At 38.1% G+C, this 13,356-nt stretch overlaps 1 protein-coding gene across 1 annotated transcript in view; it reads right to left on the reverse strand.

The window, feature by feature from the left end:
• Positions 1–2,263: 2,263 nt before the first annotated feature.
• LOC123453243 (vomeronasal type-2 receptor 116-like) overlaps positions 2,264–13,356 on the reverse strand; it is a 39,607-nt gene continuing 28,514 nt past the window's right edge. Inside the window, exon 7 of the mRNA XM_045130561.1 lies at positions 2,264–3,157. Within this exon, the coding sequence (XP_044986496.1) occupies positions 2,264–3,157 (894 nt within the window). The remainder of the gene's footprint in view (positions 3,158–13,356) is intronic.

The raw sequence follows: 13,356 nt of genomic DNA on the forward strand, positions 1-13,356 counted from the left end.
CTAGAGTTAGACCCTACCTCGAAAAACCAAAAAAAAAAAGAAAACCAACAGCTGACTGTGGGGCATTATATGACTCATCACTGTCACATCTGCCATGGCTTATGTAATATTAGAGTGAAGATTAAATATGAATGTTGCTCTCAGTGCTAGGCTGAAAACTTCCTTGAAATATGCATATAAGATAACCAGGAATTATTCTTTCACTCTAGCTCAACTGAAGAGAGTTGAAAGTTGTTCTACAATCAAGGAGGTATTGTGTGGACAACAGTGAAGATGTGCTGCAGTTATAATACCTATAGACTTCTCACTTACTGTCAAAAGGAAAATTAACATTTAGGGTGTTAGGAAGCCAAGAATGTTATTGTTAGCTCAAAAATACTTACATTCTTAATGTAACAAAGAAACATCCATCCTAGATAATCCAAACATCACAATAGAAAAATGCAACATACAAATTTAATTTAAATTAAATTTCTTTACCTTCATGACACCAACCCAGTTCTAGGCTCATGGAACTTCTCCTTTATGATCTGGTGGACAAAATGTGGCTACTTCATGTGATGATTTATTGAATATGACCCATTAACTCCTATGCTTTGAATTCTTTGTCTCCAGCTGTTGGAACCTTGGGAGGTAGATCCTTGAGGGTGCAGGTGTGTTGTGGGGTATTGGGGTGAGCTTTAGGGTATTAAAGCCAGCTCCACATTGCCAGAGTCTTGATTTTATTGTTCAACTGCTATGGAAGATGTGATGTGCAGCTTCTGCTTAATTCGTGTTGTATCTCGCCATGCTATCAAATAGCTTCCTCTCTCCTCTGAGACTCTAGGCTAAAATACCAATAATAAAAAATCCCCCCAAACCTTACCTCACATCAGCTGATTTCGGTTGGGTATTTTGTGCCAGCAATGAGAAAATCAGCCTAACACTTTAGTTCCAATTTCTAATTAGTAAAAGAAATTTATGTCCTATTCCAAGCTTCCAGGCTTGAACACCTTGCTTATTGACATGGTTAAGTTATCCTTATGTTTTTAGAACCTACTTTATGTCACCTTATTTATTAAGTTACAGAAATGTAGTCTGCATGCCCTCAAGTAAAATTTCACAGTATTTGGCAAAGTTCCTTAAATGATACATTTCAATATGAAAATCCTCCAGTTGTGAGAAGGTATATGAGTTCAGCAGACCACAGATTGTGGAAGGAGTACAGAGAGAATGCAGGAAAGTAAAGAACACCACCTGGGTATCTGTGAATGGACACAGCAGCTCAGCACTCTCACAATAAGCAAATTTCCAACACATGAATGCTTAGAAGACCAAGCACATCAACTGATAGCAATTAATATCTGGCAACATTCACAACAGTGAAATGACCACATATAATATAATCTTTAGAAATCAGAAAATGAATAAAGGTAACTAAGAGCCATTAGTTTCATTCAATTGAGGTTTGTAACTTCAAAAGTTTGATTATCTGAGTCTACTATAATGCAAATTACACTATTTTAGAAACAAATTCCCCTGCTATGTTGTGACATTATTAATAATGCTCTCTTCACATAAAGTTCAATGACCTTATCATTTCTGTGACAAACATTCCTCCTTATTTCCTATCATGCCCTTTATTTCCTCGGTAGATTCTAGAAAGAAACTTAGTGCATTATGAAATATTAATCCCAACTGCATGACCTTTCAGAAGTTATCTTACAATTGCAATATTACTTCAAATTCTTTAACAATCACTTCCTTGATATCTTCAAATGTTCCACTTATCTCAATGAATCTCATCAAAACTCATTTTGATGATAAGGTAAGGGAACATTGCACAGTGTATCAGTGTATCCTGAACTTTCTTTTAGTACTGAATTGCATTTCATCACATTTTCAAACATTTTTCAGATAAAGACCAAGTATTTATTATGATCCTATTGCATTTTAGGAAAGAAAAACATTCTCCTATCTGCTAATATCCTCTACAAACTATCTAATAACTAACTGATAATTTAAAGATTAACATATGAATATATGTAGAATTCCAATAGTCTTAATAATAGTATACAATCATCTTTCAAGAACATACTCAAGTCACTTATGTGTGAAACAAATGTCCCATGGTAATCTATTACTTCCCAATTTGATGGTTACAATTGTCAGTCATTTGAGCATATATATTCATGTTATTATATATGTATGAATGAGGAACACAATACTTACAAAGTTGTACATATATTTATATACCAATTAGCATTTGAAAAGACTTATAGGTTCAAGAAAGTGTTCTATCCCTGTATTTTGGAATAGAATTCCTCTCTGGCCTTAAGAAAATAATATAGCATTTAGGGACAAAGATGCACCCGAGCAGCCCTGCACTGGAGGCCAGGATGGAGAAGACCTCCACAGCCACCATGACCTTCCCCTTTGTGCTGTGGTACACTGGCAGGAACGTGACCCACACACTGCAAAACACGAGCATACTGAAGGTTAGGAACTTTGCTTCATTGTACTTGTCGGGAAGCTTTCTGGCAAAGAAAGCTATAGTGAAGCTCCCCAGGGCAAGGGAGCCAAGGAATCCCAGGACACAGTAGAAGGCAGAGACTGAGCCCTTGTTGCACACAATGATGATGCGCCCATGTTCAGAATGTGAATCTGTCTCAATAAAAGGAGGAGATGTTCCCAGCCAGACTCCACAGAGGATGAGTTGGATCAGTATGCAGATGGGGATGATGAAGTTCGGTGCTCCTGATACCAGCAACCACCTCATCCTTTTTCTTGGGGTCGTGAGCTTGAAGGCCAGAACCACAGTGATCGTTTTAGCTAAGACGGTGGAAACAGCCACAGAGAAAACCACTCCAAATGTGGTCTGCTGCAGGATGCAGGTGGCTGTGTTTGGATGACCCAGGAAGAGCAGGGAGCAGAGGAAACAAAAGATCAGGGAGATGAGCAGGATGTAGCTGAGAGCACGGTTGTTGGCCCTCACAATAGGAGTGTCATGGTGCTTCACAAATACCCCCAAAACTAGAGAGGTCAGTGCACAGAAACTCAGGGCCATGCAGGCCAGAGCCATCCCCAGGGGTTCTCCAAATGCAAGAAATGTTATAGCTCTTTGGAGGCAGCGGTTCTGTTCTGTGTTGCCATACTGATCTTCTGGACACCTCAAACACTGCTCCATATCTGTTGTAGGAGACAAAATATCATCAAGTCAGCTTTGTCTTCTATACACAGGTCATCTTAAACAGATGTGCTAGAGAAACTTACAAAATGTGCTTTCCTTTTTATCTAGCTAGTTGATTAGTGTGGTGGTTTGCTTCAAGTATCCCCCATAAACTTATGTGTTCTGTATATCAAGTCCTTAGCTGGTAGCAAGTTTGCAATTGGAGCCTTCTGGAGGCAGTGTATTGCTGGGTATGGGCTTACTATAGCCTGCTTCCTCTTGCCAGTGTTTGGCACGTTCTGCTGCTGCTGTGGTCCACCTGATTTGGACAAGAGTTGATGTCCTGCCTCTGCTCATGCTCTCAGTTTCCTTTGCCATCATGGTTCTTTCCCTCAAGCCTTTAAGCCAAAATAAATACTTTCCTTCCATAAGCTACTCTTGGGTGTTTGTTTTCCTGGCAAATGAAGTTCACTGCAATAGTACAATTGGTACTGAGGTTTGTGATCCTTGCTACTGGAAACCTGAGTGTGTGGCTTTGGTCATTTGGCTGATTTGGGGGGACGAATGTGGCAGAAGTTAAAACCTTGGTCTAAGAGCTGCCTTATAGTGCTATAAGCAGAGCTTGAGGCCTGTTCTGGTAAGTGCTGAAAGACCTGAATGCAAACAACTATGGACTGTGAGGTTTGGCTTATGAAGGGGAGAAACAGCTCTACCAGGATTGAACTAGATGCAGTTTGTGTGAGAGGATTTATGTTATGCCCAAGTCCTGTAAAGTTGTGAAGTGTTGTAGCATAAACGTGGACTGGTTGGGCATAGGGATCTGACACAGAAAAACTGAAATCTTTATGCCAAAGCTATTGCCTGTTAAATTGTAATTGTTTGAGAGATTACAACCATTGAGATTGGGCAAGCTGACCCGTATTGGGACAACAGCAATAGTGCAGAGTCAGCTAGGTGTGGCGGTATACACCATAATCCAAACACACAGGAGGCAGATCTCTATGTGTTTGAGGCCACCCTGAGATTACATACTGAATGCCAGGTCATCCTGGGCTAGAAGGAGGCACTACCTTGAAAAACTAAAGAAGAAACAGAAAAGAAAGAAAAGGAAAATTGCAGAGCATTTGAAGGGGTATGAATGCTGAAGGAATGTCCTTTTCTTCAAAGTCTGCTTCATTTCCAGCCTCCCCCCGCCCCACCAGATTAACAAGTTGGCAGCCCACCTGGTAGTACAAAGTACAACAAGTGCAGGCAAGAAAGGGTCCTAGAGTTTGCAACATGGCTTTGTTTTTAAAAATTGGCCACAGGCAATGTGAAGCAGGCCTGTTGGCTTACCAGTATTTAGGCCAGATGTAACCATGAGGATGAACCACTGGTTACAGTGAAGACCTAACAAAGATGCCAGGGCTAAGAGAATGCTGCCAAGGAGAACTGCCAGCACCAGATGAAGTTTGCTGGGACTGTATACATATATATGAAATCCATCATAATAGAGGAGGAAAGAAAATCTTTCAATAATCAAAGTCAGCTATGTGAGTATATGAGCAGTGAGGCAGCTCTACAGACAACACTGGATGCAATACTTCACACTGAAGCGAACCCACAGTGAAGAGTCTATAGGAGGGAAAAAGAATAATCACAACTAGAGCAGACATGAAAGCCAATGAAGATGAAGTAAATACCAAACTCAGCAAAGTCTTCAACTTGACGGAGATTAAGACATACTTCTTAATTAAAAGTCTGAACATAATGTACAAAACTCCCTTGTCAAAAGACAGAGGTTAATGAGCTGGAACAGAAACCTGGATCCATCCATTTGCTGTCTTCAAGAAACCCATCTTACAATGAAACAAACACCATGTTAGGGTGAAAGGATGGAAAAAGATATTCTAAGCAAATGGAAATACCAATAAGCAGATATGGCTATACTTATGTCTTAAAAAATAGACTTTCAACCAAAACAATAAAAATGTAGATGAATAGGTCAATTACTCACCAAAGATGCAATTTCACAAGAGGATATTCCAATTATAAACATAGATGAAGGCAACAGAGGTACACCATATTTTTTAAAGCAAAATATGTTAGTCAATAAATCTGAAATAAATCCTAGCTCAATAATACTGGGTACTTTAATACCCTACTGTAATGATTATGTAGATCATCTAAACCGAAAATGCCAATGCAATGTACCTAAACAACACAATAGCTAATAAGTACTTTATAAACACCTGCACTTTATATTCCATTCAAACTTGATAGAACACATATTCTTCTCAGCAAATTAAGAGATCTTCTTAAAATAGGTGATGATCTATTATGACATAAAGCAAGCCTTTACAAACTCAGTAGGATGGACATAACATCTTGCCTTATATCTGACCACAATGCAATGATGTTAGAAATCAGCAAGAAAGGAAGACAGAAAATACACAAACTCCTGGTTATTGAAAAACACAGCTTTGAATTACTAATGAGTCAATGAAGAAAAACAACAATAAAAAATTCCTAGAACTGAATGAAAATGAAAGCAAAAAACCAGAAACTATTGCTACATAATGATAACAGTCCCAAGAATGAAGTTGACACTTCTAAATGCCTACATTACAAAAGTAGAGATAGCTCAAAAAATAATGAGGTGATCCATATGAAGGCATGGACAAACAAGACCACCCCATGCCTGAGTGTACTGCCATGAAGAAAAGAATCAAGTTCAGGGCAGACATCAATGAATTGGGGATGAATAAAATAATTTAAAGACCTGATGGAATGAAGGGATGGTTCTAAGAAAAGAAAGTATTAAAGCTTATAAACTGTTGCTTAGGTTGGCCAAAAGGACAACAAACAAGAATCTAATAAAAAGTGGTAGAAATTAAAAGGATGTTCCAACAGATACCTGTGAAATTGGTAAAATCCTTAGGATCAATTTCCCATGGCGATATTACACACAATTAGAAAATCTTGAAGAAATGAACAAATTTCTTGCCATACATGACCTCTCAAGACTAAGCTCAGAATATATAAATAATCTAAGGAGGGTAATAACATCAAATGAAGTTGAAATACTAATTAAAAGACTCCAAATAAAAATAAAGTCCAAGCCCACATGTTTTAACTACCAAACTCTAAGTGTTTATAAAGGAACAAAACCACTGCTTCTAGTGTTATTTCATAAAATGTTACAGGAAGAAATACTTCTTTACTCCTTTTGGATATTATAGCAAGTTTCTCCTTGTCAGTGTTTGGCACTCTCTCCCGTTGCTATTGTTTACCTTATGTTAGCCAGGGGGTGATGGCCACCCTTTTCTCATGCCATCATTTTCTTCTGCCATCAAGGAGCTTCCCCTTGAGTCAGTAAGCCACAATAAACCTTTTCCCCAAAAGCTTCTCTTGATTAGGTGATTTCTGCCAGCAATGCAAACCTACCTGCAACATTGCCTCTACAAGTTAGAGTCATGATAATTAATTCAAGGGTCTATGTTCATTTAAATATATGTTGAGCAATAACCCTTTTCAACTTCCTCATGTTTGAGTACACACATATGACATAATTACTTATATTAAATTATAGGAGTTGCATTACATATTAATTTTGATAACAATATTTTCCCATCATTGAGTCCTTGCATCCATGAACATATAATTACACAGATCTACTCACATATTGTACTTCAAATTGTGTTATGTAAATTTATGCATAGATAAAACATATTGCTAAGTTTTTGAATTCTTTCATTAACTTTTTTGATAAACAACATATTTAAAACTCTTTAATTTACATTTATTTATTTGATAGAGACAGAACAATAGGCAGAGAGATTGGGTGCACCAGAGCCACCAGACCCTGTAAATGATGTATAGATGCATATGCCGCCTCCACACCGGCTTTAGATGGGTACTGGAGAATCAAACATGGGTCCTTTGATTTGCAGGCAAGGGCCTTAACAACTATACCCTCTCTACAGCCCATAAATACCATGTTTTAAACATTCTTCTTCACATATTACATGCCTATCATTTAGTAAAGGGATCATTTGAGTCATAACCTGGAACTTACAAACCACTAATGTCTGCATACCACTAATCCATTATGTTAATTTGTATGTTGTATGAACATGTTATCTAAACAATCACAATTTAATTATTACTTTCCACTGCAACAATATATTTACTATTTTATTCTAATATTTTTCACTAGGAACCACATTAAAAAATTAAATATTGATTTTTTTTGCCTATTTTAGACATCCCAATTCTTCCACCAATCCCAAATATTTCAATTTCAAATAATGTTAAATCTCTTTTGAAATGTGCTCAGTAGCTGACATCTCACCTGTGTCCTGTCCACCTGTCCCACCAGGAATGGGATACCTGAGTTCCGTGCACTTGACAGCCCATATGCATGTGGGCACCACATGGCACTCTTACAGCTGTCTGTAGTCCAGAGATCCATCCCCAAGCATTTATGTGCATAAAATCAAGGCCTGTGCACTTATAAAGATCAGGTGTATGAGGCACTAATTTCATGCTTCAGCCTGTCCAGGTATGGACAGCTGATGAGGGATCTTAAAGTGGGTCACACTACCTCCACCAGACCCTCTGGGAGACTGGAAGGCACTAAGGAGGCTTCCCAGAATCATGGTGACCATATGCCTTCAGCTCCCTTTCACTCATGCCTCCATTACAGCCCCAGCCTGTGCATGCCCAGATGAGGAATTATTGGCTATCAGGCACAGTAGGTGATGTCCACACTCTCACACCACCTGCCAGTGTTCTCCATGCATAAGGAAGACTAGAAAGGACCCTCCATGCACTGGTCACACAGGGCACCTAGTTCCACCCCTGTGGAGATTGTCCACTCACAGAGTATGATGCTCAACTTCCAATATTCCCTAACCAAACCTGAATATAGAAAGGAATCCCAGGCCCACTAGGATCAAGGCTGACCAGGCCAATTTACACAGGTCCCAAAAAATCCAATGTTGTTGCATTTGTTGTAATACAAAGGGATTATCTCAAGATGGCCAAACCTCAATTCAAAACAAGTAACACTAGAACACAAGACAGGGTATCATCACCAAGAATGCTTAGTCCCACATGAAAACATCCAATGAAAATACCTAGAAGAAACTTCCTAAACATAATTTCAAAATGCAATTATGATAAGCATATCCAACAAACTTAATGAAGTCATGAACAAATAGCTGAATGAGATGGAAGAGAACCAGTGAAAATGAATCAATAGGCAGCTGAAGGAAGTGGAAAAATAAACTAAAATAAGCCAATAGATGGACTAATGAAATGGAAGAATACCAAAAAATAAAATAAAATCAATAGTCAGATGAGTGAACCCAAAGAGAACAAGATCAAGGCATGAAGGCATTCTCAGAGAGCACAGGTAATCAACACAGTGCAATAAAAAGTCAAATAACGAAATGAACATGAAACCCAATAAAAAGATGGAGATGTTGAAGAACTATCTAGTGGAAATCAAGAACGAATTAATAAAATCTAAACTCTCCAAATAATGCCTCATCCACAGAGTAACTAATGAGGAGGGCAGATTATCAAGGTTTGAGGAGAAGACAGAAAATAGATCAGGAAACCAAAATTAGTGTCACATTTAAAAAGTATAAACAGAACATTTGGAAAATTTGGGACACTTTAAATAGACCAAATATTCAAATGATGGGCATATAAAGAAGAAAAGACCCTCATGTCAAGTGAATATAGCCAATAAATTCAATAAAATTATGAGAACATTTTCTGACTCTTACCAAATAGAGGCCCATCCTGGTTTAGAGGGCACACACAATACCGATCACAAAGGATCACAAAAGAAATTTCCCACTTTGCATTACAGTTCAAATACTAAACACAGCAAACAAAGAGAGATAGAACTAAATGACTGTACATAGAAAAGTTATTCCTCATAATACGGGATGAAAGAAAAAACTTCCAAGGTAAAAACCAGCTTTATGAATATATGAGCAGTACACCATCCCTACAGAGAACACTGATTGCAATATTCCACACTGAAGAGAACACCCATGCTTAAGAGTCTATAGGAGGGAAAATAAAAGTCAAATGAGAACCAGCACGAAAGCAAATGAAGATCAAGTAAATACCGACCTCCACAAAGTCTTAAACTTGACAGTGATTAACTTGTTCGTCTGAATTATAACTCTGAACAGCAATGAACAAAGATCCTCAGTCAAAAGACACAGATTAACAGGTTGGATCAAAAACCTGGATCCTTCCATTTTCGGGCTTCAGGAAATCCATCTTACCATGAAACATAGACACCACCTTAAGATGAAAGGATGGATAATGATATTCTAAGCAAATGGAAAAAATGCAACAAGCAGGTATGGCTATACTAATATCTGAAAAATTGAGCATCAACCAAAACACACCACAACAGAGATAAAGAAGCCACTTTTTACTTATCAAAGAAACAATTCACCAAGAAGATATTTCATTCATAAACACAGATGCACCAAACAGAGGTAAACCCAAGTTTTTGAAGCAAAATATATTAGACAATAAATCTGAAATTAGTCCCAACCCCATAATAGTGGGGGCTTTTAGTTCCCCACTTTAGTCAATATGTAGGTCATCTGAACAGAAAATCACAAAACAATGTAGCTAAACAACACCATAGATAAAAAGGACTTAACATATATCTGCACTTTATATTTCATTCAAACTTGACAGAATGTGTATTCTTCTCAAAAATTGTGGAATCTTCTCAAAATAGGTCACATATTAGGACATATAGCATGTCTGCACAAATTCAGCAGATTGAACTTAACATCTCATCTTAGAACTGACCACAACACAATGATATAAGAAATAAAAAAGAAGAAGAAGAAGAAGAAGAAGAAGGCACAGAAAAAAACACAAACTCTTGGCTGAAAAACACAGCATTGAGTTATTAATGCATTAGTGAACAAATCAACAATGAAAAAATTCCTAGAACTGATTGAAAATGAAACTACAGTCTTATGGGACATAATGATAACAGCCCCATGATGGAAATTTATACCTCTAAGTGACTTTTACATTACCAAGAAGAAATATTTTTTAAAAAGAAAATTATCCATATGAAGGCAGAAAAAATCGAGAACACCCTGTGCTCAAGTATGCCACACTGAAAGAAAGATCAACATCAGGTCAGACAGCAATAAACTGGAGATGAAGAAAACAATTTAATAAACTAATGAAATAAAGAGGCGGTTCTTAGTGGGAAATGGTGGCGCATGCCTTTAACCCAGAACTGAGTAGGCAGAGGTGGGAGGATCACCAAGAGTTCAAGGCCACCCTGAGTCTATGTAGTGAATTCCAGGTCAGCCTGTACTGGAGTGAAACCCTAGATGGAAAAACAATCAAACAAAAAAACAAAAACAAAACAAAACAAAACCCAAAAAAGCAATTAAAAAAAGGTTCTTAAAAAAGAAAGTAAAGGGCTAGAGAGATGGTTTAGTAGTTAAGTGCTTGCCTGTGAAGCCTAAGGACCCCAGTTTGAGGCTTGATTCCTCAGGACCCACGTGAGCCCGATGCACAGGGAGGCACATGCACCTGGAGTTCATTTGCAGTGGCTGGAGTCCTCTCTCTCTCTTTCTCTGTCACTCAAATAAATAAATAAAAATGAACAACAACAAAAAAGTAAGTAAAGAAGCTTGATAAGCCCTTGTCTAAGTTGATGAAAAGTAAAATAAAGAAGAATCTAAAAAAATAGTAAGATTAAAAAGGAGATGTTTCAACAGATAAATATTTTCTATATAACCATTGTAATATTAAGACATGACCCTCTCAATTTTTAATTTGTCCTATGACTTAACCATGAAGGTGTATTGATTTTTTCACTGCCTTTTCTATATCTATTGCAAAGATATTTGATTTCATTCTGTAAGTATTATGTTTATCTGTAAGTATTTATCTGTAAGTATTATGTTTATCACTTTCTGTGCATTGAACCATCCCTACACCCCTGAGCTGAAACCTACTGATCAAGATGGATGATATTTTTTTTTGTTTTGTTTTTTCAGATAGGGTCTCACACTAGCTCAGGCTGACCTGGAACTTACTATGTCATCTCAGGGTGTCCTTGAACTCACTGAAATCCTCCTACCTCTACCTCCCAAGTGCTGGGATTAAAGGCATGCGCCACCATGCCTGGCAGATGATAGTTTTTATATGTTGTAGTATTTGATTTGATGGAATTTTATTGAGAATTTTTGTTTTTATGTTCACCAGAGATATTTGTCTATAATTTTCAATTGTTATGGCTCTGTCTTGTTTTGTTACTGTTGCAAAGCTGATTTCATAAAAGGAGTAAATAATTATTTTATCCTGTATAACTTTTTGAAATAACTCTAGTAGCAGAGTAAGTAGGTCAGATCTTCCCATTCCCTTCCCTCCCAGTTTCCTGTTCCCTCGAGGCTGGATTGGGGCTTCCTGGACCCTATCAGCTTGCTGTAAAAGCAGGCTTCTTGCCTTGCCTTCCTCATTAATGTGCCCCTGGGACCCAATTCCCAGATACCCTGCTCCAAAGGGATTCCCTGGTGCTGGTTGGTCCCCTGCTGCTACCTTGGGGCTGCCTGGACCCTGTGCACTTGCTGCTGAAGCAGGCCCATTGTTTCACCTTCCTGATTGAATGGTGACTGAGTCCCCAACTTTTGGATCCCCTTTCCCAGAGGGTGCACATGTGCAGTGAGTAAGCCAGAGCTCCTGGGTGGTTTTCCACTTACAAGTTCCCTGGTCTGGTATTCCTGCTGCTGCCTTGGCATGGCCTGCCCCTGTGTGTGCACTGTGGAAACAGGCCTTTTGCTCTGATTTCCTGATTGACTGGGTCCTGGGTACCACAATCCCTAATCCTCTGAGTCACAGAGTGCATGGCCACTGTAGGAGCTGGACTCTTGCCTCTGTCTCTCCAGCTTCCCTGCTCTTGTTTCCCTAGCCGTGGATCCCCGTGTGATGAAGCGTTTGTGCAGGTGGAGTGAGTAGGCCAGAGCTCTCGGCTCCCCACCTCCCAGCTCCCCAGCTGCCTTTGATGTGCCTGCAGTCTCCACAGTCTGCACATCAGCAGTTATAATAGTTATAACTGTTACATATATTATAATTTTATATGCTATTTATTATTATATATTATCTTATTATATTATTATTAATAATTTATATTTAAGTAATTAAATATAAATATATGATAATATGATAATATATTATATCATAACTGATCATAGACCAATCTGGTTCACATTTAAAGCAGATCAGCCACTGAAGATTACAAGGACAAATACTTGCTTCCCCTTCAATAGAACAAAATAAAATGTTTCCTCAAGATGGGTACACCATAATGCAGAAACAAACAAACAAACAAAACACAATTAAAATGAAAAAGCTGAGAGATCTCCCTCAAAGATGTAGTCCCACAATGGAAGCCTCCAGTGAAATCATAGAGTAATCAATAGAACTTCAATCCCAAAATGAAAACACAGCAACCAATGTGACCCTGATCAAAAGAATTTCTCAACTGTAAGACAACCATCCAAAACCCAGTAATTCTATCACAGAAATTGAGCAGAATAGCCTCTTAGAGCACTCAGCTTTTGACAGTAGGCTTACTTAATTGAAGAAAACCTTAGAAGCTTCAAAAGGGACACAAATGAACTGAAGGTGAGTCAACCAATGGAAAATCTCAATAACAAATTGATTAAACTTAATGAAGCCTTAATTAGATGCAAGAATAAATTCCAGAAAGCTTCAGGGAAAGCAGAATACAAACTGAAATCATATGTCAAAAAACGAACACAGTGCAAAATAACACAACAGAAAACAATAATAAAATAGATCATATGAAAACCTCTCTCGAACCCCTCACTATATACAGTTACTCATGTAGAGGACAGAACCTCTGACCTGGAACACAAGACAGAGGAAATTGATCAAGAGGTCAGAAGCATCACTAAGTTCAAAAAATCACATGTACATATGACGAGAGAAACTTTGGGATACTCTAAAATGACCAAACATCCAGATCATGGGCATACCAGAAGGAGAGGAAATCCAGACCAGAGACAGAGAGAATGTATTCAACAAAACCATTCAAGAAAAATTTCCCAATCTCTCAAAGAGAAGCCAATCCAGAATGGAACACTTAAAAGTCTAAAACTCTAGGGCTTCCAATACAATGTACTGTACATAGC

The sequence above is a fragment of the Jaculus jaculus genome, chromosome 12, assembly GCF_020740685.1.
Source record: "Jaculus jaculus isolate mJacJac1 chromosome 12, mJacJac1.mat.Y.cur, whole genome shotgun sequence".
Taxonomy (NCBI): domain Eukaryota; kingdom Metazoa; phylum Chordata; class Mammalia; order Rodentia; family Dipodidae; genus Jaculus; species Jaculus jaculus.